Source organism: Xiphophorus hellerii, chromosome 15 (genome assembly GCF_003331165.1).
Source record: "Xiphophorus hellerii strain 12219 chromosome 15, Xiphophorus_hellerii-4.1, whole genome shotgun sequence".
Classification (NCBI taxonomy): Eukaryota; Metazoa; Chordata; class Actinopteri; order Cyprinodontiformes; family Poeciliidae; genus Xiphophorus; species Xiphophorus hellerii.
Window position 1 is genome coordinate 11,590,843 of NC_045686.1, and position 25,574 is coordinate 11,616,416.

The following is a 25,574-nucleotide window of genomic DNA, read 5'->3' on the forward strand; positions in this document are numbered from 1 at the left end:
GGGCAGGAAAGGCAGATAGCAAAAATGAAAAAGGAAGGAAAATGCATAGCAGGCGTTTTGTGAGGTCTGAAGACATCACACCAAGAAAATCAGGTTCTTTGTGAAGGCTGCAACTTTTTTAATGAGATTAAGTAAAATGTGTCATTATGTGTGTATTAACTTATTCAGATTGGATGAAATATTTTCTGTAATTGGATTTAGGAAGAGTGAAGAAAAAATGATTTCAGTAACTTAGCTCAGATGCCAAAGATTAAAAACTCTAAATTAGTTTATATTAAATGTTTGTATTTCCTTTGCAGGACAAAAAGTTTTATTGCACATCAATAATTCTGTTTTATCAGGTTGCTTTAAGGCAATGATTACTTATTAAAGGACTTTTAAAGAATACCTCAAAATGACTTAGTCAATTGCAGAAACTCTAACTTATCCTAGGGCATTAGAATGTGCGTCATCCATCATGTCTGTATTTGATAAATGCATCTCATGTCTTTAATATTACTTATATTTGCTTTTATCTTTCCAAATATTACCTAATATGATACATTTATGCCAAAAAACTTTGACTATAAAATAATGAAAACATATATATTCTTGAGGTAAAGACTACATTATTTAAAAATGAAATTGCAGTTGTTTTTGATTAAACTAAATTAAAAAAAATAAATTACACTTTGTCAATTAAAAATAGTTTATAAATTCTCACATTCTCCATAAAAACATTTGAATATTAAGCAACAAGCTAATATAATCACCACGTTTGAGATTAAGTTGTGATATAAGTGTAAAAATAAATCAATAAATAAGAAATGTGAGGATAAAAGTTTGATAGAAATCAGTAATTAGCTAGGTTGTTCAATTATTTAAATTTTCATACTTACATTCATTATCATAACATTTTCATCCACTTTGATGTCGACAGCACCTATAGGCAGAATGTCAAAGTCAAAAATTGTTCTTTTTTTTTCTTGTTCAGAAAGAAAGATCTCTTCAGGTACTTTTGTACAAAATGGGCTTTATTGGTCCTGTTGAAATGATGCTTCTTATCAAGGATACATGAATACTGGCTTTCACTTTCCAGTGTTTCCTCTATGCTATTGTTGGATAGAAACTCTGAACGATAAACTAATGGCTGAAAGTCAAGCGAAGGAGCATTTGGCCTCCAGTGTGTCATTATAATCACCAGTAATGGCATTAGTTTGGTTTGGATTGCTTCAGATGGTAGCTTAAACTACTCATAATCTGTGGTGATGCTTTCTTCATTTAATTAATCTCACCTTGGAGTGAAGCAGGTGCCATGGTAGTCCTGTAGGAATGAATCTACTGTTACCATATCCCCACCTCAAACTTGTGTTAAAGTAATGCAACATGTAATTTTCTGAAGTACCAAATGTTTGTGGGTTTCCTCTTAAAAGAGCAGTGAACGCTGATTTCATAATTAGCCAGAATTGTTGGGTATCTAAACTAATTAATTCACGGCCACCTCATCACCTCCTGAATGAAGGTGACTTAACGCCCTCTCCTCATAGTAATATGCTTCCTGTCAGGATGTAATGGTGTATTTGACTTGGTGCAGTTGTGTGCACTGTTGCATCCTTTGATGTATAGCTCTCTTTTGTAGCTCATCAGTCAGCTAACCTTGGGGAAGCTGGAGAGGGGAGAAAGATAAAAGACTTAAGCTATTATGTCTGAATGGCTCCTGTCTCAATTTAGCTGCTAAATGGCACACTTGCTACAGCTGCTGCTGACGACAGCAACCCCAAAGCTGTTGTCAGATTGTTGTTTGTGTGGAAATCCAGCAGTCTGTCATTCTGTCTGCATATAGTTTTCGTGCGTCTACGAACATGTGGTTGACGGAGTGACAGTGGGGATCGACAGCTCTCCAGATGACGAGTCGTGTTGTAGGGCAAGAGTATCTGCTCACTTGTGCGCTCGCAGAACAACAGACCCAGAGGATGTTAAAGTGACATTTCATGACAGTACATCCTAACCCAACTTTCCTCACTTTTCCCCCCCCCACTTCTTTCCGTTTCTACGTAGGTATCGCAGTTTGAAGCATTTCAACTACGACGTGTGTCAGAGCTGCTTCTTTTCTGGGCGTACTGCCAAGGGCCACAAGCTCAACTACCCCATGGTTGAATACTGCACGCCGGTGAGAAAGCAACACACACTTAGCCTGACTCATATGTGTCTGCACGCTTTCCTCGCTAGCTTATGTCATATCTCCTTCCCACACACTCACACACTCCAATTAACCATTAAATGAATCCAGTCAAATTCACACTTTTTAGTGTCTGATAACCTACTCGCCCATCTTAATGTCAAATTAGACGCAGTCTTTCAACCAATGAATATTAATCCTCTTATTACATAAAGAGACTCCTGAATTATCACCACATTTTTAGCCATATCCAATGGTAATTCATGTAATATTCAACACTTGCTGTTACCTCATTTCCTTGCCATGATTAAGTTTCCTCTTTGACAAGTTTAAGTTTTTATTAAGTATCCACTCCTCTCAAAGCTTTCTGCTTTGGCTGAAGCAATGTTCAGTCCAGTGGGAAGTCTGTGAAAATGTTTTTAGAACTTGGCTGGAAGTGTTTTCCTCCAACCACAAAACAGCCTCAGCCATAGTGGGAAAACACAAAAGCTGTTGGCTCACAGTCAGCGTTCCGGTTCATCCCAAAGGTGTTGGAAGTGTTTTGTGCAGACAGGGAAACCAATTTCTTGTTATACTTCTCACTTCTGCATTGGGACATTGTCTTGTAGAAAAGAAAGGCATCCTTTTCTCAACAAAGCCCAATTGGCTTGTTTCTCCTTTTGCACTAATTTAGATTCTTTATTTCCAACATCACTCTGTGGTTCGTCCTGAAACAAATAATCTTTAATTATTTTTAAATAGACCAATAAAAAAGTGTCTGATTTGGATATCCATACCTATAGAAATTTGTAGGATTTTCCTATGAAAAATTGGTTAGCTCACTTTTTAAAATCAAAATTCTTGGGAGCAAATATATTTGCCAGTTTTTTCACGCTTCCTCTTAACCTACTAACAACTTGTGCCACCCTTGGAGGTACTGACTGATTAAATATTTGGGATAACTGGGAAAGAGTCTCTGTCACTGTGTCCAAATTTTTTTCCAATTATTCTTTCCAGATTTGATTTATTTCAATCACATTTGAGAGTTTTCAAGTATGAATGTTTGACTGCATCTCAACCAGATGTGAGTTTGGACTTTTTGACTAAGCCACGCCAAAACCTTCATTTCGTGATTTTATTTTTTTCTTTCTTTATTCTTGAGCCATTTGGATGTGCTATTTTTCTGTATTTGCTGAACTTTCCTTCGATGTTTAAACTTGGAAAGTGTGTGTTAAAACTCTTACTAGTTTTTTCTAGTTTTCATACTTATTTGCTGCCATGTAAGCAGCAAATAAGTCACTTCTTGTTATTAATACATGCTGACATGTTTCAGCTTGTCCCTACAGCAAACATTCAGAGTAGCGGAATATTGTTTAATATTCAAGAATTTTACTTCAGTGAAGCAAAGTGAGTAAGGTTTGTGTGAGAAACTAGAAATAAAACATTCTCATTCTCAAATTTTACATTACTTTTACAGGCCACTGCTTTTCAAAATCGCCCAGATTATTTCAGTAACTGAAATCTGCATTCATAATACATCAATCAGTATTCCACATTTTCTTTTAAATCTGCAAATTTGATTAATGATGACTTTGATGGAGCAGCTTTAATGGCAAGGATACTGACAGGAGAAAAAGGAAAATTATTTATATTTAGCTGCTACACAGTGTCAAATTATCGAAATTGTTTTTACTTTATCTATTCGTAGTTACGTGATTAATTTATTGCTCATGAGTTTAGTAGCCATCAGCTCAGTTTGAAGGAAAAATGCATGCAATATACAAATAAGATTTACCCTTCACTTTTCCTCATTCGTCAGCAATGTAGCTTAAATTCTGAGTGGGTATTGTAATAATTGTTGTCTTTCAGTTGCATATGATGAGTTTCTTTGCTTGGGGGAAGAAAATTATGTTCCCGACTTCTCTCAAATTTTCTGCCATGTCTTTGCAAATGCCCTGTGACTATCTGCAGAGACCAGCTACACTGTTAGAAGCAGAGCAAGGACAGATCTCAAACCGACTCTGAGCGTGGCGCTGAACAACCAGCGCAGCTATAAAAGATTGACTTTGTTTGGCAGAACTTTGCTGATAAGAATGAAATGATGGCATATTGTGCCATCTGTGCGGCACAGATGTGGTCCGTTTGGGAGGAAAGCGATATCTGGGACAGCATGCTGGACAATGCCTGAGAAAAAAATGATCAAGAAAGATCACAGACTAATGGGGTATCTGAACCTAACAGCAACAATGCTGATTTTTATTCTATTTGCTTGCTAGTAAGCAGCCACAACTTTTCACCTTCTGAAACTGTTTTGACTGCAGGAGGCTGGCTGAAGGCTTTTCAGCATAAACAACTTTCAAAGTTAATCATAAAGCAATGAATGGAACCAAATCTAGGCAAATAGTGAAAAGCAGCTGGTTTGTGCTCTCTATATTTTAGTAAGCAAGTTTTGTTTATGTAGTTTACAAAGTCTGCACTTAAAGAGTGAAACGTATTTAAAAAGGCAAAGAGAAAATACAACGATATGTATGATTGGAAACTAATAAAATATAACATCTAAAAGGATCTTATATAAAGGCCTGTTTTCACAAAACTGTTTTGCAGCTGAAATAACGTCCTAACAGACACTGATCGATGTTGGGTTGGTTGTAGGAACAAAAGCAGAGGAACCTTGAAAGGTGTTTACTTTCGATTAGAAGCTGTGAAAGTTGAACATGAAGCTCGCTCATCAAGCTTGACCCAGATTTATTGATCCTTTAGGTGATGGAGACTGGGGAAAAACACGTTAGACTGAAAAATGTAATTTCTATGAGAGCGCGCAAAAACAGAATCAACTCACTTCTTCATTTCAAATGTCACAGTTCACCACAACTTTATTAAACAGTTGTGATATTTTTACTGTATTTTACCCTGAAAATGTCAATATAATATATAATCACATTTGTTCATGTCAAGCTTCTCACGTTTCCATTGAATCATACACCGTGTCTGACAAACTTGGACTGTTAAATTGACTTTAGTTGGATTCTGTGCAGCTGCTGTATACCATTTATCCTCATATTTGTCTTATTGTTTATTTTATAGCTGTAATATTGCCTTTCATTAGTTTATAAATTTTGTGCTGGAGAAAATGTCCTAGTTTTAATTTGTTTTGTCTCTCACTTTAAGCTTTTACCTTTCCTAAGGGGCTGTGTTGTAGTTCAAATTCTACAACTAATATGTCTGCTGTCATTTTGGAGGATTTATATTTGTTGAAGTGTTGCAAACAAATTCCCATGGGGAACATATTAGGGATTATAACACCCACTATATTACTGTGACTTGTTGATTTATTTCCTCTGGGCTCTCTTTGCAGCTCTTGTGCTGCATTTTTCACTTACAGTTCTTTTCAGAACTATTCAAAGTCCTTGAATTTCTCCATTTTTTTGTGACATTGAAAACCACAAACCTCAGTAATATACTAGGATTTTTGTGACAGACAAAGACAAAGTATTAGGTAATGTTTAAATGGGAGAGAATGATGATGCATGGGTTTAAATCATCACAATCCTAAAATAGTGGCATCAGTCATTTTCTCCCAAAAGTGATTTTTTTTCTTGCCTCAATCATCTTTTGACAAAAAAATTACTGTACTTAGGCCAATACGTTCGGAGGAAGGCAAATACATTTTGCATTTATACATTTGGTTTCAGCTTTCTTTTATTGATTCTTTATTAAACAATCTTTGGCTGCACATTTTTGGGGTTGTCTCTGCCAGCTTTGGATGGCAGAATTTTTTCGTATATCCTGTTTTTGTACTTCTGGCTGTTTGTTTAGAGTGTTGCTCTTCTGGAAGGTAAACCTCCTCCCCAGGCTCAGGACTAGTCCAGTCTTTGACATGTTTTCTTCAATTATATGTAAATCTTTTATAATTGATGTAGTTTATTCAAGGTGATGGGTAGTCTTAGTTTTCCTGCACACATGGCATTTTCCATATGGACCAAAAATTTGATGTTGGCCTTGTATGACGAGAGCATCTTCTTACACGCCTCTTATGTGGCTTATGGCAAACTGGTAATGGAGATATTTATGGTTTTCTTCTTGCTATTCTGTCTTAAAGTCCAGATTTATGACATGTATGCATGCTAGTTTCTCCAACCTGAGTTGCAGAGTTCCTATGGCCTGCTTCTGTCCTCACAGAACCTCTGTATTTGAATTACAACCAAGCAAACAAATGGACTGTATTTTCCACTTGGTTACACCGATTTAAGTTGAGGTTATCAGAGCAAAAGAGGTTGAAGACACAAGAGTGCAATCCTTTTCAGATTTTTTTGATTAAAAAAATATATCTTTGTCCTTCTACTTCACAATTACATAGATAAAATTCAAGAAAAATTAATTTAAGTTTGTGGTTGTTATGTGACAAATTGTGAAAATGTTCAAGGCGTGTGAACATTTTAGCTAGACAGTGTATAAGTTGATAGGAATATGGGCCTATTAGGCTTCCAATATCTAAGATGGCATGTCGGCAAAGTCACAGGAGAGGTTTAATGAAGCACTGGCTTTTTTCGTGCAGCTGCTCTGTACGTGCTGGTGATTTGTTCAAGCTACCGTCTTAAGTTGTGTGGATTAGCCTGTAAGCCATGTGAGCTTTAACAAGCCTGTTACACATATCCGTCATCTGTTGAAGCTGTTTTTTTATTTTTGGCCTGGATGTGTGTGAATGTCTGTGTGTTTGTATAAATCCCTTGGAAAGGGATTTTACTCTCCCTCTGGTCAGGCTGTTGTGCTAATTTGTTGTTTGCTTGCGTGGCTGAAATTGCTTCTGCAGGAGAAACACCTTTGCTTGCTGTCTAATTAACAGACTAATTTACTTCCACAGAAATGCTGATCTTGATTACATGTTCACAAGAGACTGTGGAAATGCTTTATCCATACAAGAAACACTCTGCATTCTTTATTCCCTGTTACAGACAACATCAGGTGAGGACATGAGAGATTTCACCAAAGTGCTGAAGAACAAATTCCGATCGAAAAAGTACTTTGCCAAGCATCCGCGGCTGGGTTACCTGCCAGTCCAGACAGTCTTAGAGGGAGACAACATGGAAACGTAAGTGACTCTGATGTTTCAGTTTAGCTTGAGTATAAATTGCTAAACATGAAGTGAATATAGAGATGAGGTTCCTCCTGTTACCCAATCACTGATAATTATAAGCCGATTGGACTTTTTATCCAATCGACTTATAAGACTTTAGAATAGCTCTAAAGTCTTTCAGTCTATAAGATGTTTGTGATGTGCTGATAATGTCAAAACATGGCAAATTCAGTGTTAGACAAGATGGAATAACATGCACTCCATGTTAAAAAGACAAAATCCCCCAAAAGTAGCAGGTCTGCAGAACAAAAAAACAGTGTTGTATTGTAGATATATGGTTCTGAAGTAGATAATATTTCTGCTACATCCACCACAATATTGGTAGCTTTATTTCTTTTCTGCCAAGCTTTGTAAATCCTTCTGGAAAACTGTTTAACTTGAGCCATATTAGGCAAATGCCCGGACTGCACATCTCATCTCATTTTATCCATCTTTGCTACAGAACTCAAATTATTTTTCTCTTCAGTCGCTCAGTATCATTGTGGGAAATGCCATTATGTGTTCCCTCCTCCTGTTTATTTTTCACTGTTCCTTTGTTAGTTTTGCAACATGTTCAGCTGCATCTCGGCTCCCAGGATGACTCACATGTAGATGTACAAAAGCGGTCTCATAACTTAAAGTTGCCCACAGTTACCACTTAGATGGATTGCACTTACCATCCTTATTCGTCCTCCTCCTCACCTCCCACCTTACTTGGTTCAATTCCTAACCCTCAGCACAGTGAAATGACTCCTACCGAGCTTTTTCCTTGATAAATGTCCTTAAAAGGGGAAAACATATTTTTGAAAGGGATCTTTTTTTAAAAAGCAGCAGAAGGGAGTGGAGAGTGGATTTATTGATCATTTTACAGTTTCTTTCACTACATTTGGTCTCAAGTGAACACTACACTATCAAGACTGTGAACACAGTAATCTTATATTTAGACTGTCTGAGAAGGAAATAACCTCACTGTACGTAATCCTACTTTTGAAATCGTAGTCCTTTACTGTTATTGTTGTAAGCTAAACTAGATCGTTTCAATAAAAATAGGCTTGATATTTTCAGTTACTCTAAACTTGTATATTCCTTGTATTGTGACAAGAGTTACAAGAATTTTCAAATGTTTGTATTGATGTAGTGTCAGAAGAGAAAACAAGATTAGGTTTTGAATAATTACCCTCCCTAAAACTCCTAGCCTCTCTCTTCTTTACTTTCTCTGTCTTTTTTTTATTCCACCCACTCTGTTTTTCTTCCCGAGAGAGAGCAAAACACCACCTACTCTCACCTCTCTACTGTTTTTTGCTTCATGTCACACCAGATGGGATTTTGGATTTGTCACAGCTATATTTGATAATTTGAAAGAACCAAGCTGTTTTTTGTTTGTTTGTTTGTTGTTTTTTTTTTTACCTTTTTACTATTCACCCTTCATGACATGATTCAGACTTTTGCAAAGGCGTTGATGGGTTTGAGGATTAATTTATAAGATGCTGGTTGAAAGTATTAATGTTCTCAATAGCGGCACTACTGCTGCACAGAAAGTAATTTTATTTCATATTTAATTTTAAAATCTGTTTGATAAAACCTAAGCTGTAATTTACATAACATAGCTTGAGTTAAACAGTAAATTTAATTCTTAGATTTGCTTGAAAATTCATAAACATTTAAACCCTATGAAAACACTTAGCAGATTATTAATCTATCTCACAACAGACGCTGTTTTTGATATTCAGGTAAGTGGATATTTCGTGGTTCATCTTCCCAGGTTATGACTTTAATTTTATTTCCTTTTTTTACTTTCAGCATTTGTTGCTTTCAATAAGTTAACACTAGCAAACATGGCTTAGCAAAATAGAGAGTAGGGATATTACATTTAAATTTTCTCATTATATTTGCTGTTATTTGCTTCCATTGCTTTTAGTTCCTCTTAAGAGGAATTCATTTAAAGATGCATCTGTCAGTAAGCGACTGGTTCATATATTTGCTGAATTTTCGTTCCAGCCCTCTAGCTGTCTCTCTCAATCCGACAGGTTGAGGTGTCAGCATGCACAGATGGTTTTTTTTACCGCTGACAAAAAACGAGGGAGAGGGAACGCAGAAAAAAAAAACAGTGCTAACAGTGACAAAATGACTACCACATCACGATGGACCAAATTGATTTTTTTACAAGCTGTTCAGGGCATTCACCTTGAAGGAAAAAAAAAACCCTGAGACAAAACAGGAAAGCACATGTTGTGCAGATATGACAAATGCATAAGGTGATGAAAAAAGACATGGGCTCTTTTAGTAGTTTTTTGCTTTTTCCCAGTCAGCATTTTTATATTTTTTCAAAAGTAGCTGGAGGAAAACGACAACCAAAGAGCTTCCTAAGTGCTGCCAAGGCGATGGAGTTATTATCCACACACTCCTCTTAGAAAGCTTTAAATTTTTGACTTAAAGTTTCTTACTAAACAAAACATTTTTGATCTTGAATAAAAATCTTAGTGTCCCTCATTCTGATTATATTCATTCATCTGTTTGACTACAGACCTGTTCTGTTCAGATGTTTAGCAGACTCTATAATGACAGCAAAAACTCCTGCCTTCATTGTGAACCTTTCCTTCAATGTAAAAGTGAAGAAAGGTGCCACATAAAGCATTTCAAGCATCTTCAAGTGAAAGCAAATTGTTCCTGTCAAAGTATTCATACTTTCAAAAGGCCAACTTGATGTCCTGATCTTAAGACATGAGCACACAGAGTTTCTGTGCTGCCTTCTTCAGAAGCTGCCTTCTTCCAATCTCAATCTTTTCCTCACTCCCATTTCTCTGCTTTCTGCTCTATCTTCTGACATCCTGAATTCAACTTGCAAATAAACAAATCGCTGCTCATTTTTACTGAATATTGCTTGTGCTACTGCAGAGGGAAAAACACTAAACATAAAATAAAATAAACCACCAGTTGGCTTCCTCTGGAAGAGCAAAACATGTTTTATTGAAATTTTTTTTATCTTCTGAGTTTATATCCCTGTATTAAAGTAGAAGAAGTTATGAGAGACTGGAAAGGTGAATGTCTAAAGGCAGGTTTTTTCCTATTTTTACACAAGCGTTCTTCAATTCTGGATTTTTGTACATTATTGTAAATGTGCAAAAGCTCAAATGTTTTTTTATTGATGTCTTTTCTCATATGAAAGAGTTTGAAGTGTTTTTTGTGGTGTGTACATATATTCTTGATTGTATAACATCTCTTCCCCATATGCTGAGCCCAGCTGCTCAGCAACTAGATGCACATACAGTGTATATCGAGAGGAGTTTTTTTTTTTCCTCCTTCTCTTCTTCCTCCATCTGTTGTGTTTTCTTTCTCAGACCCACTGAGTGATTTTGACCCTAAAACTGTTTTGTGGTGCCTTTACTCCCTCTCCCTCATTCCCTCGGTTTTTCTTACAGTCCCGTCACTCTCATCAGCATGTGTCCGGAGCAGTATGAGTGAGTATGAGCCACCAGTAACTACACCCCGTCTCCAGACTGGAATGCCTTTAAACAACACCTCCCTTTGGTCCTTTCACTCCTCACTCAGCACCTCATCCCCCACCACCGAAATCCTCAAATCACCTAAGTTTTCACTGCATGTTGCTTGACCGCCTGCTTTTCTGCCTGATCCACTGGTTGAACATCTGACTGAAAACAGGGGACGAAAAAAACTTGCGCCGTTTTCTCACTTTCCTCTTCTTGTTAAAGCAACCACCTAGAATACAGTGTCTCATCCCCGCCAGCCTGTCAAAAAGCATCCAAATGCTCCGTAGATCATCCCACTCTCATATTTCTCTCTCTGTAGGATCATCTGATTTGTTTCTAGGTGAAGCTGTGTGGGGCCATTAGGTTGTGAGTGTGTGAATGCGTGTGTGTGCATGTGCTCGTGATTTTCTGTTTTAACGAGGCCGTGTGAGCACGCCGAATCTCATCCATCTCCATTACTCCATTCATTTTCCAGGCTGTCCCAGACACCTCAGCTCTCTCACGACGACACCCACTCCAGGATAGAGCAGTATGCCAGCAGGTATGCTCTGCAATCTCCTGTCAACATCTCATCAATTCCAGTGGCACAGGGGGCCATGCAAATACTCACACGATTTGTAAGGCTGTGGAAAATGCCAATAGATGATAAACTAATCACCAAATGTCTCAAATTTAAAGATGAAACATTTTGAATATATTAGGAAGGAACAGCGTAGAGGTTTTTGCACAACTTTAAGGCACAAGAGAAGAAAACAGAAACTGCTCGACACATCAAAAGAATTTTGAACTCAAGAGACAAGGCTTTGGTCTTTAAATAAGTTGTTAGGGCAGTGGCAGTCATAGTTAGGAAAAGGCAAAAGATGTGAAATCCTAAGCTTTATGAATTATGCTCACTGAAATATTGAAGGCATTCATATTAAATTTTTTGCCTTTTGGAAAGTAGGTCTTTTTTTTCTGTAATTTTTGACAAGGTACCCAAATCTTTGCATCCACCCGCTCTTAGAACTATTAATGTTGCACCGGAAACTGTTGAAATGTGGTGTTCTCCTCAGTTATCTTTGAAAGATACTTGTTCCTATTTTGGTTGCACTGCCATTCAATCTGTAGTTTAAATACAAGCTATAAAGTAGGATATGGATATTGACTAAGGGCAGACATGAAAAAGTATTCATACCTAATTATCACCTAAACTCACAGATTGGGCAAGGAAAGCATAAATAAAATTCAGCCAAAAGACTCCTGATATCTGTAGGCAGCTGTAGAGATTCACATCCCAAGTATCTGTTGGTAGGGCAATAAGATGTTGTGTAGTCCAGAAATCTGGTAATTATGGAAAAATGGCAAGAAAAAAGACATAGTGGAGAAAAGAAACATCAACAAAAATCTCTTAACATACGCTGAAAAACATATTCATATTTTTTTTTAGCTTCAGTAAAAAGTAGAATACAAATGAAAGATTTTGGAATACAATTTAGCTCTTTATTTGTCTTAAGATTTTATCTAAACCAATCTCAGGGCTCAACAAGGAAGATGGAAAGCTTGGCGGCAAAAATCAAAAATGGATGTTTTTGTTTTGAAACTCAAGAATTTAGTGAGCAGAGACAACAAAGCCAAGCAAATTGCTTCTAATCTGGAGATAAAAATTACCTTTTTACTTTGATTTATGTGCTAAAATTGTCTTTGAATTTTGATTTAAACACTTCAGTTTTCCATCAAAGAGCAGCTGAGCAGCTAATCACACCTTAACTTCGTGGCGCCATTGTTCCCTAAAACATACTTATTGCTATTATTTTAGAATAATATATTTGCTGGATTCATTATTGGTTGTTTTCAAGCTAATTCATATCCAATTTAGCCTTTAGATGACTCTCTTTTTTTTTCATCTTTGCTGGATTGAATCTTTGAGATGCAGAAAACAGAGTTTTGGTGCATATTGAGATGGAAACCATGCTGAGTTATGAGAAGTTTCAGTGGGATTATGCTTTACAATTTTTCAAATATTTGTTTTTAAATGTTGTTACATAACATTAATGTTGTATTTTAATAGGCTCCAAGGGGTCTACAATTTGCCCTTTGTGACTTCTGCTATTAGCAGGTTTTTCTTTAAGTACTTGTTTTAATCACTAATTTTTTTTAAACGAGTATCTGAATCCAGTGGCCCTGCTCCTGTAACTCATTCAACAAGTAATTCTGCCAGGTCTTATTCCAATTTTGCACTTGTCATTTTTCATGTGGCAGGCTTATTAGCCAAACAGTTAAACATGTGCATTAATAAACATTGTCATAAAAAGGTATTTGCTCCTTTACAGATTCCTCCTGGTTTGACTTTTACCTCACTTACAACTTTTATATAATGTAGAATATTTAAAATACCATGTTTTCATTTTTTAAACAGACAAAGTTATCTAAACTAATGCACCTCTCTTTGAAGAGTAATTTCCCCCTAAAACTAATAGTCAACTATTTACAATATTGGCACATTGGCAAGTCTAGACTTTAACTAGGATTTAGTCTTTGTGAGCAGGTGAGAGGTAGACTTCCCTGTGTACCTGAAGTAATTTTCCTGCTGTATAACTAAAGTTCACTTGATATACCTTACAAAATGCCTTTGTCTCATCAGTCCACAAAAACTTGAACTATCTTTGTCTGATATTAAAATTTGTTTTATCTGAAATATTCAAGTATGACGAGAAAGCAAATAGATATAAATTCTTCTCTAGTACCAATAATTTGGTGGAATTTTTTGTTGGTGTCTTCATGATTTATCCAAACAGACATCAACATTGCTTTCTTCTCCTTTGTTTGCATCTTTTTAAATGTCAAATAATTTTAAAAATCTGTTGTATGCCGACCTCCAACTTAACCCGTGTCTTTGACTGTTGGCATTCAGTTTTTTCTGCTGTGATCAGAGCAGCCTTCAGATGCCAGCTTCAAAGAAGCTTGCAGTAACGAACACACACACACACATGCCCACCCAGTCACTATTAGAATCGTAGCCAAACTAATGTTCAGCTTCCTGGACACTGTGTTATCTGTAAGTTCAACATATTGAAAAGTTAAATCGGTAAACCATGACCCCTCAGATAAGTTAGATGAGTTTCTTATCTGTCCAAATCTGTTAACCCCTGAAGCGGGCAAGGATTATTTGTGTTAAAATAAAAGTCGGGGTGTACTTACAGGCAGAACTTTAATCATGAAGAGTCATCTGATGCAGCAGTGCTTTATCTGGTCTGAAACCTTTAATTGGCTACACACCATTAACCTTCGTTGGCTGTACTGCCATTAACAAAGACACATTTGAGCCCTGGGAATGATAAATTCAAATGACATATAGTCACTGCTGTTACACTGCTACGGTAGCTTGAACATACTGGTAAGATCTGAGATTTATCCCTCCTATGCATACTCTTTCATAGTTTATTTTAATCACTAAGGATTATACATGAATTACTTTACCCCTGATCACTGTGTTTTGTAGAGTTATTTTGCATGCAAGCTCTGTGAATTGACTTCATTAGCATAACTGCTTTTGAGTGGATTTATGATTATGAAAACATAAATGTTTTTACCAAATCTATCTTCCCTCCCCACAGCCACATCTCTGCCATGCATAATCATCCACACACGCTGCTCACTGTTTGTGACTCCATACATGAAACTATACACATACAATGTGCATGCACAAGCTGAGAAAATCTTTTTATATTTCTCTGTCAGTTTGTGTTCCCGCTGACTTGACTGCACGTTTTACATTTTAACTGGTGTCCCACTGAGGTCTTGATGTCCTCGTTTGTCAACAGTGATGTTCTGTATTTTAATGATCTCCTAACAGCCTTTGAATGCTTTGGTTTTTAACTGTGGTTTGGGGTTTTTTTTTTTTCTCAGGTTGGCTCAGATGGAGCGCTCCAATGGATCTCTGCCCACAGACAGCAGCTCAGCTACAGGAAGCATGTAAGTCATCATGCATAAGTCATTTTCAACTAATTTCACTGTTGGACTTGTTGCTACAAAACATAATTTCCACTAACTGTAAAGTGGGGTGTTAAAGTTTCTTTTTTTTTTCTAAATTGCATCTCATACATAATATTTCAATCAGAGTTCTCATTGAGTTTAAATTAATTGTATTTAGCCTGCAAGACCATTTTTGTTTTAATTTCAAATGAATGCTAAAAATTGTACTTGGTTCCCTCTACTCTAATGCTAAACATAAATTATGTTCTCTATTTTGAAAAATTGCCATGTGCATTCCTGAATGACAGTTAGTTCTCTACAGTGGAGGCATTAAATTAAATTCTTAAAAATGGGAAATCATTTGGGCATATTTGAAGAGCTTGAAGGCTCATGATTTAGCCACAAAAACAACAAGATTAAGTCGAGTTGTCTCCACAGTGAGCTCTGCATGCAGGGCTGAGCACTGAGTGTATGAGCGAGGAAATTAGTTATAATGCTTTCAGATTGTAAACGCTATGTGATAGTGTAAGAAGTATGCTAAATACTGCAATGCATCATGTCAATGTTCAGACTTTTTAAGCAAATGTATCTTAGAAACAATAACACAAATGTGAGCTTGTTTAAATTCATTCAAAAATTACACATTTTTAATATGACATGTTTTGGAAGCATGATAATTATGTTATGTTGTTGTAACATGTAGAGATTTGTTGTGTTTTTTCAAAGTTTTTAGTCCTACAGCCCAAAGTACTCATTTTCTTATCTTTTATCATTATTTGAATATTTGCCAATATTGTCACTACTACATGATTTTCTTTTAAGTGTGCAGCCCAAGTTATCAACACTAAATGTGTTCTTCAAAAGAGACAAAGATGGGTTTATAAGAGCAAAAATCAAACGGGGTAAAAGCTTTACAAATCCATGAAACTAATAGTTAAACATCTGTGTTTTATTAAAGTTTTAGCAGTCAAATTCAAATATGTGAACATATATATTTAAAATTGTATGTATCTCTTGAAATCTAGTTTCCCAAACATGCATTTGTAGTTATATCAAAATACATTTTTTTTTTTTTATACAAGTAATGTTGAAGCACTATAAGTTCCTGATTATTGATGTAAACATGTTTGTGGAAATTGGCTCACAGGCAGACATTTTTGTAGATTGTCCTACGTTAATAGTGGAGCTCTTTTTATTTTGGGTTAAAGATTTTTTTGAATGGAAAAGGCAGTTTTATGTAGCTAAGAGCTTACATCAAACTCACAAAAGTGTCCATCTGGAGAGCTGAAAGTTTTACATCATTATATGTTAAAAGACACTGAATAGAATTGGGATTTCTACAAAGGAAACTGTTTAAAAGAGGAAATATTTGCAGAAAGGCACTTGGGAAAATGTTTGAGACCTGTGAGAATCCTCAGTCAGGATAAAATGAAACATTTGGCTTTATTGTTTTCTAGATTGCATCCCTTGCTGATGCATCATGTGGATCACATCCTAGAGGGAATAGTTTCTTTGCAATAGAAAGTGCTCTGAAGACTTCTAATAGCTGTCCACTCATTGTTCTTCAGTGGATCGATGGGCAGAGAGAGAAAAGCAAGGAACATTTTTGGTGTGCAGGTGTCAATGGAAACTGAGAGGGATTTATATTCTTGTTTTGTAAGTTTGGTAATGTGGCACAGACACATTACCACTGCTCCCTTTTGTGCTGTGTAGTGTGGCATTTTCAGAAGCCGAAGCCATTAACAATCCCTTCTCATAAAAAGGAAAAGCGACAAACGACAGAACACAGTAAAGCATTAATGAGGTGAGGAAGATGAAGGTTTGATGAAGGGTAATAGCAGTAAGAAAGTGTATTTAAAACACCATTAATGGATGTGGGTTTGTTCTATTGACTCTTAGAGATGTGCAAAAAAACAAAGCACAATTATTCCTAGATTTGAACATTAAAATGATGAAGCACTTTTGTTCCCCTTATTTATTATGTTAGCTTTAACATATTTTTGAGGCAAGCCCTGTAAGGTTATGAAAATGATTCAACATTAGAATAATCTGAAACATTAAATTTGTCTTCAGAAGTCAGAGTTCACAGTCAAAGTGGCATGAGTAAAAATACCAGCAATAATTGTTTATCACCTTATTGCTGTTCACTGGCAACTGGACTTCTTCCCTTGGTTCGCCTCTTACAAGTATTTTATCAAGGCCACTAATGTCACTATTAGGATATGTGAGGCATTGTTGCTGCCGTTGTTGCTTATAAAAATATTGCCTTGCATTACAAATTTAAAAAGGTGCTTTAAGATACTTAAGGTGTCTCTTGTGAAGGATTAATGTTAGCTACTACAAAGATGTACATGTCAGATCAGGAAGGAGAAAGCTCCCTTTATAGATATTACCTCGTAGAAATGTGTGAAAACTTTAAATAAATGCATTGTTGCAGTAGCATAATCTCAATCTGAACTATGTTTGAAAATGTAACATGTTGAGTACATTCATTCAGGTTTAAATACCTGAATTTTTAACAAATTTATCATGTTTTTTTTTATTAAATGTTTTTCAATTAATGTTTTATTTTAGGTGATCAGAGTATCTTAAAATTGTTAATTAGTAATCTGTGACCCTCTATTTCCCTGGAGTTATATTATAAAATCTTCCTATGGAAATTTCCTAATCTTCACAAGTCAGGAAATAATTATAAGATAACAGCTACTCACCTGAGTCAGTATCTTCAGGCAGGACAATAATTAAAAAGTAAAAAGAAAACGTAAAACTGGCTCATGACTAATAAGGGAGGACTCCAGTTTATTTTGCCATCCAACAGAGGAGAGAACAGAGGCAAAGATTGGCATCTTGAAGTTTCCATAACAACAATCTGAAAGGCCTTTGAAAACCTCTTTACCAGGCATACGAATTATTGTATCAAGAGCTGTATCATTTTGCAGTCAGAACATTGTTGTTCATATGTAGTTTTCTGATAATTGGGTAGCAGAAACATTTAGTCACAATCACTGCTCCACAAGGCATCAGCAGGTTCCTAAAGGCAACGCTTGTCTGCAAAATATGGAGTATTTCATACTACATCTGTTTGAAAGGCATGCATCTCTCTGCTTTTAATGCAAAGATTTTGCATCGAGAAAGCTGTTTTATAGCTTTAGTCTCTTTTCATTTAACAAGTGCAGTCAAAAGTCTGTTAAATAAGTATCTTTGCAGAAGATTTTATTTTAGATTTTCTTTAAATAACTTTTTTACTACATGCGGGTTAGGGGTTTCTTATGTAGATAAAGATCATCCCTGGTCTTCTGTTGGCTGAAAAAGTTGTTAGAAATTGTACCTTTTCCGCTCCCCTTTCTTAGTTTTTATGTATTTTTGTACAATTTAGGTTTTAAAGCTTATCCAACTCAGGTTTGATGGCGTATTTGCATGATCACTCTGTCGGTTGGTGAGGTCACACGTGCCACAGAAATTTTGCCCACGCTTGGCAGGACTGCTGAAGGTAGCAGGATTTCTGTTTATGGAAATCGGCACGGTTTTACAGGGATGATTGCGTTTGCCAATTACATGGATGTTTGAGTTTTGGCTCATTTTCTGATTGTTCAAATCCTGCAAACACTGTCCTGGACTCGCTGACGGTTTTACAGTGATATCAATAATTGGCTTGTGAGTGTGTTTGGGTTCAGCGAGTGTGTTGTTTTTGTTTTGCATTGCTTTTTATCTAAAAGAGAATTCATAATTAGTAAATTTGTATTTTCTGTGACCTCCAGATAAAGCTCTGTTTAGTCATTATTGCTTTGGTTAATGCTTACTTACAATCGTCAACCTGATTCTTTTTTCTTTTCTTGTGTGTTGCTCTTTGTTCTTGTTCTTCTCTGTTTAATTTCTCCAAACATTGGTTTTGAGGCCAGCTTTAATCTCACTCTGCCGTCTCTCTTTCTCTTCAATGCACCTTCATTATTGTTGATTGCATTCTAATTAGGTTTACTCTTTGGGTACTCGGACTGAATATGGTTTTTAAGTATTTTGCATATGGCTCTCCATTTAGAGTCAAACATGAAGAATTTATTTTTTAACATATCTCATCACCCTCCAAGTTTCTTTCATCATCTTAATACATGTCTTATTTTTTTCCATTCCTCCATGTCTTTATATCTCACTCTTTCTCTCTTGGGCTTAGCTTGTGCAGCTCATACATCAGCTGTATTCAGCCCAAGAGGGGCTGCTTGCTTTGTGATATGTGATTCTATTGTTGAGTAAAAAGTCTCTGCAGGCACTCAACCTCAACAGGACTAACACTCAGATTCACAATCTACCACAGCTATTATTTACATTTAATTCCTCTGCTCTACCACCTTATTTTTGTTCTGCTTCTACCCCTGGTCTCTCCTCTTCCTCCCAGGATCTCATAGCAGGGAGTTCTACCCCCCATAGTTCCCATTTTCACTGGTAATGATCCCCCTCCTGTTTGCCTCCAGATTCGCCTGCCGGGCCCTAGAAACATGCATAATTAGCCTCTCAGAATGTGCAGGACCCCCGTCTCTATTCTCTCCAGAATATAGCATTACTGCCATATTTTAGGTTTCTCAACTGGAGCCTTTTTTCATCATCCCAGTGTGTCCTGTCACAGCATAGGAATATTCCAGAGGGAAATGTGCGTGTGTGTTTGTATTTCTGTCTGTTGCAGCAGGAGATGTGCAGAATTCAACTTGCAGTCTCAGTTTTACTTATTTATGTCATTTTTGTGGAACTATAAAATGCCAGAAAGAATTTTATGAAACATTGTGGAGGTTAGAGATCCTAAAAAGACAGAAAATGTAACCCCCCCCCCCCCCCCCCCCCCCCCCCCCCCCCCCCAAAAAAACAAACAAGCAACAAAAAAAACCCCACTCCAAATACTGAGATCTTAATTCTAAAATAAAAATATTGATTGGTATTTATCGACGCTGTGGGAGCTGTTAAAAAGCAGCTTACTAAATGTTAATACATACAAAGCTTTACTGTTTCATAAAGAAAAGCTGAGTATGATAAGGTTTGGGCAATGTAGACTAAAAATATCTACTGTATTTTGTGGTATTAATTGTAATATCAGTATTTTTAGTTAGGTTTTACTTAGTTTAGGACCAGTTCTTGTGCAACCGCAATCTGAAAATGCAGTACAAAGAGGTGCTCTGTTTTCTCTCTGTAGATCTTAATGTTAGGAATATAACTCTGGGTTCTTTGAAAAGCATGAAACTGCAGAGTAATAAAAAAACTCCCTTCACTTTAGACGAACATCTTCTTTGTGTCCTTTTATGTGAGAAGAGGCAAAATATCTTTTTGAGTTGCTCTCATCAGCTTTATTTATGATTCTCTGAGTTCAATTTAGGGTCATGGAAAACTGCAATTACTGCATTTTATAAGGGAGAGTATTTATAATCTCTTTTATTAGGTAAACTGCAGTACTTGTATTCTGAATATGTTCTTTAAACTCTTGGCTGAAATTCAAAGATGTCAAATGGTAAAACATTTCAAATGAACAATTTCCTCTTCCGAGCAGCCTTTACTAATTTACACATTACCAATGAACCAGAATACGTGCCTGGTGTTCATATTTTTAGTTCATAAATGTCAGAGTAATATAACACTTGTTTATTATTATGTGTTAATCTAAAATTATTGCCTTGAATCATAGAAAAAGTGATTATTCTAACACAAGGATGTGTTAACGAGGACAAGTATGCCATCTTATAGGCCAGAAAATTAAGTCTTATCTGCTTTATTTGTGATATGAGGCAAAAGTCAATAGAAAGTTTATTGTATTGTCTAGATTAACTTACTTTGTTTTGTTTTACTGTGCATTGATAAATTATTACCAAGGTCTGGGCTGTCCTACATTTTAGTACTTCTCTAATAAAAATAAAATCTTTCTGTGACTTTCCAACCTAGTTTAGATTTTCTCCCAATGATTTAATGACCACAGTGTAATTACAATAACTCAAGTAGTGACTAAAACTGTAAAAGAAGTTTGTTTTTCAAATATATTTATACGTTAAATATTAATTTTAAACCAATAAGAATTGTAATGCATCATGAATGAGACGCCTCAATAAAAGCATGTTTGGAAAGTTTTCCGATGTTTAGAGAAATAATAAAAACTGAAGAAACTTTACTGCCTGTACAATTCAGATTAGATTTATTTTCATAGATTTACAACATTACAAAAACACATTACAATCAGAAACATACTGCACAAGTTTAATATGCAAAGTGGACAAGAAGGTAACATTTGCTCTTTAGAAAAACCATAAAGGTCTTGTAAAAGTTTACCAATTAAAAACACGAACAAAGCCCAGAATTTATTTAAATAGTGTCCATTGAACCGATGAGCGGCAATATTTTTTATTTTAATTATTTAACTAAATACGCCATTCCAGGGAAAACCAACTTCTTAGCATGGAGGTGGAAGTGTCATGGTTTGGGGATGCTTTGCTGCAGAAGGACCTGGCCAGCCTCACCACCTTAGTTTCTTCACAGTATCCCATTGCTAAGATCAGCAACATGTATATCTTAACATTTTCTTTGCAAGATCTGAATATTTAATGGTGTGTCCTAATTTCTTTCACGACTGTGTGTATGTATGAGACAAAAATATACTTTCTTCGTTATTGAGATGGCAAGATGACAGTTGAAGCACACTTCAGAAAAAGCTTTATGTGCAGCTGCAGCACAACTGAACTTTCTCTGCCAAACTTTATTTCCTCTTTATTTTCAAGCTGTCAAACTGCCTCTCAAAATAAGTCAGTTTAGCAGTGAATAAATCATTTAAAAAGTCAGATTTCTTCCCTTTTTCCTGAAGTGTGGTTGTCAAGTGTTTGATATACCTCAGAATAAAGGTGATGGCTGGGCTCTAGGAAGACCTGCCACCTCTTCTCATTATCATTGAGATGACAGATAAATACTTATACAGATACCAGACAGCAGCCATTTCTCCTCTTTCCTCATATCTTTTAATCTGTCTGCTGAGCTCTGCTTCTGCCATTTTCTCTCCGTCGCCGATTTCTCCTTTTATTTCTGTAATAATCAGATAGCTCAGACTGGCACGTGTCCCACTAGGGATTATGGAGCTTTCATTGTACCAGATATGCTATAGCTGAAGATCTTTAACATCACACCACATCATTTTATGAGGGTGTTTGCAACAGTTGCTGCTATTGTCTTGGTAGCACAGTGTGAAAATTGCTAATTTGAGTCTGGAAACTGAAAAATATGTAGGAATAGGTGCGATTTGTGGTTCATTTTGGGCTGGTTAAATCATAAGGTCAACAAACTAGACAAATGAGAAGACCAGTTGCTGAAGCACACACACCTAAGAGCAAATTAGGATCCCAAAAAAACATGCATGTTTTTGTGTTGTGGATTAAAGTATCCATAGAAAAGCATGAATTCGTACCAGGAAGGCTCTGGGCAAAACCTGAACCCAGGACCTTCCTGCTGCTAGGTAGCTGACCACCATGCAGCTCACCATCCACTTATAAATTCATAAATAGTTATGTTTTAAATGAAATGGTGACAGGAAACTTGTTTCAAATGATACACTTCCTTCTAAAATTCAGGATACTAGCTCCCTTAAAGTTTGATGAAAAATGTGAAGACGTTTGCACTTGAATCATTTCCTTCATGTTCTACATCATAGTCCGTTCCACCAGTTGTTTCTACACACCAAAGTAACAAAAGTGTGCCAGAAAGGGGAAAACAATGTTTTTCCAAAAATTTAGGTCAATAACTTCTAAAAAAGAGTAACACTTTTTCTTTGGGTTAGTTGACTTAATGTTTTTGTATTAAAATAAAAATAATGGATTCACAGCCCTTTTCTTTTAGCACCAATATTCACTAAGGGCTGTGGATAAACAATTTTGATTTTCTTTCATTTTTTTATTTTTCTAAAATGAATAAAGGCATTGAGATAATGCATGCTGAGTAAAGTAAAACAGCTAAGAAAATGAAATCATTCCTCTTTCTATATGATCCATTCCACAACTTTAGGTCTTTGCATGTTAAGAAATCAAACATGTTAACCAAAAATTATGAGTAAAAGGATATCAATACTATGCAGATAAAAACACTACATAATATACTTAATTTGGATGTCAGTAGAACCTGTGTGAATTAAATTTTTCAGTTTTATTTATATGATGCTGATTCACAACAAATTAATTTTAATGCAATTTACAAAACAAATGATTAAATCTATTTACATGAAGATACATTTTACATTGTGTCCAATCAAAAAAAAAAAATCAACTACATGCATTGTTAGCATTCACTGATTGGCAAAAAGATCCAATTGTAGAGATCAACATCTGGTGTTTGCCAGTCATGGGTGGTCAAATAAAAATAAAAAAAAGATGTCATTAGCCGATCTCTCTGTGCATTTCTAATTATTTCAAAAATTTTCCCATTGTCGTTTTCCTTTAAAAGTCTTTTCATAATAGAGTAATTTATGTTTTCATTTAAGTTCCTGCCTTAATTCTTTAATTCTGCATAACATTTTTTATGTTATAAAATTTTAAAGAGCGTGTAAAAAATAAAACTTTATGCTCCTCAACCTAAACTAATGATCACTGACACAGACGGGATGTTTGGGGTCTTTGCTCGCCTAACACTCTGCCCTTCTCACAGGGATGATGAACATGCTCTGATCATCCAGTACTGCCAGACGCTGGGCGGAGAGGGCTCCCCGTCCAGCCAGCCGCAGAGTCCCGCCCAGATACTACAGGCTGTTGAGAGGGAGGAGAGAGGCGAGTTGGAGCGGATCATCGCCCGCCTGGAGGAGGAACAGAGGTGACTTTTAAGCACATCAAAAACAGGATATTCTAATTTAAATTGTTTATCATGCCTGATTGTTCAGATTGAGAAAAAATAATTCTGTTAAACTTTGCAAAAATCAAGTTTTACGGATGCTGATATTTTACAACATGAAAATAAAGGTAAAGAGGCTTCATTTCCTTACACTGTTATTGTAATCTGTTCACTGTTGCTGCGTAGAGCAAAGGAGACTCCAGGTGTACACTTCCTGTAACTCTATTGGCTCTTGCACACAAAGTTTGATTTGTAAATGGTAAGAAGAATGACTGCAAAGTCTATTGTTGTGGAAATGCTTTTTGCAGAGCCAGGAGCTCGGCTGGAGTGATTTAACACTGATTACACGCATACACTGGCTCTGTGGGAGAGCTGTGGGAGCTTTACTGCCAGGCTCATAAATGCCAACTTAAGTAAAGCACTGCAGCGTATGGTTCTGCACTGAGAAGGAAAGAAAGGATGGAGGGAGGTGAGAGATTTGGCCTGGCAGGTCCTTTGCGTTTGTTTGCCCACATCAGTAGGAATTAACTGAGGTAGCAGAAAGCAGAGGAAAACGTTAATGAAGGACTTTTATGCCGCATCCCACTGTGAAGGATCAAACTAAGGTTGCTGAGCTTTTTATTTAATTTGTAATATTTATGCATTAATGAAGACTAACAAGAATGACAGGTGGTAATCTTGAGGAGGTGATGAGAGTTATTCAGTCTTCCAGGTGTTCGTAATGGATTTATTCTAGCATTTCCAACTATCTCAGGACACTGCAGAGGGAGTACGAACTGCTAAAAGAACAGCATGGCCAACGAAGCGCCCCAGCTGGAACGCCCTGGGAGTCAGAGGGCCAGTCCACTCATCCTGACGAGGCTGATCTTCTGGCCGAAGCCAAGCTGCTGCGGCAACACAAAGGCCGGCTGGAGGCGCGCATGCACATCCTGGAGGAACACAACAAACAGCTGGAGTCGCAGCTCCACCGCCTGCGACAGCTACTGCACCAGGTTACTGAAGTCTTTCAACTCCTTTGAAATATTTATCACCAAAATTCAAAAGTTACATGTCAGGAGAAAAGCTATGTATGACATTTGTATTCTCCTGACTTCTTTCTGCAGCTCAAAATGCTTGAATCTGTGTATTCACAAACATATGGAGTATTATTTAGCTTTACAAGTATCGTATGTTTTTATATTCCTCCCAAAAAGGTGGTACTATTTGAGAACTATGCACTGCATTTATTTTTTCACTACATATCAGACACTTACTGGTCAAAGTATTAAAATATCAACAGAGTGAAATTTTGCTGCAAGAACAAGAATGGACTGCAGAAGAATTGAGCAAATATATCACCTCTGATTATTTATCTGTCTTGAAAATTATTTATCCGGACAAGAAAAAGTGAGAACTGCTACTGTGAAGCATCAATTCAAATGTGAGGTTTCTACAAAATCCACAAAAACGTAAAGATAAATTTATTCTAAAAGAATCTTATTTCATCTGACAAAGCAAATTTTGTTGAAGATCAGTCTTTTCCAGTATAAAGAAGCTCCGCATAGGCAAAAGTAAAACTGATTTCTCCAGAGAAATTATTTTTGCTCCTATGAAGTCTCCTTTGACTCCACTCCTACAAAACTATAATTAAAAGGTTATTTTCCCCTGTTAGCTGTATTTACTATTAATTCATTAGGCTTTTTGTGGAGGAGCAGCAGGACAGTAATCACTGTTTAGAATCACACAAACACCAGCTGATGGAAGCATCTCAGAACAGCACATTAATTTATTAGAGGAAGCAAAAAATTTAATAAAACAGCAGCATGTAATTAAAGCTGCAAGCAGCCTCGGGCGGCCCTCGCAGCAAGCGCCGCTCCGGCCTATTGGCCACCGCGGGGGTTCCGGCCACCGCAGAAGCTCTCGCGCGTTTTCCAGAGCCGCAGCCCGCTCCCCACCGCAGAAGCTCTGCCGCAGTTTCCAGCACCGCCGCCCGCTAGCCGCTGCAGAAGCTGTCGCGCATTTTCCCCAAATTACATCTCAAACCCGTTGGGCTCTTTAGAGCAGAACAAAGGTCATA

General features: G+C 36.5%; 1 protein-coding gene across 9 annotated transcripts in view; it reads left to right on the forward strand.

Annotated features, from left to right (window-relative positions):
• The window catches only part of dmd (dystrophin), a 195,984-nt gene that overhangs the window by 156,045 nt on the left and 14,365 nt on the right, over nt 1-25,574 (forward strand). For 6 of the 9 annotated variants that reach the window (XM_032585804.1, XM_032585802.1, XM_032585810.1 and 3 more), the window contains 7 exons: nt 2,038-2,149; nt 7,090-7,226; nt 10,670-10,708; nt 11,214-11,279; nt 14,624-14,689; nt 23,339-23,500; nt 24,273-24,510. In XM_032585804.1, the coding sequence (XP_032441695.1) occupies nt 2,038-2,149; nt 7,090-7,226; nt 10,670-10,708; nt 11,214-11,279; nt 14,624-14,689; nt 23,339-23,500; nt 24,273-24,510 (820 nt within the window). The remainder of the gene's footprint in view (nt 1-2,037; nt 2,150-7,089; nt 7,227-10,669; nt 10,709-11,213; nt 11,280-14,623; nt 14,690-23,338; nt 23,501-24,272; nt 24,511-25,574) is intronic. The other 3 variants (XM_032585807.1, XM_032585808.1, XM_032585809.1) reach the window with 2 other exon arrangements.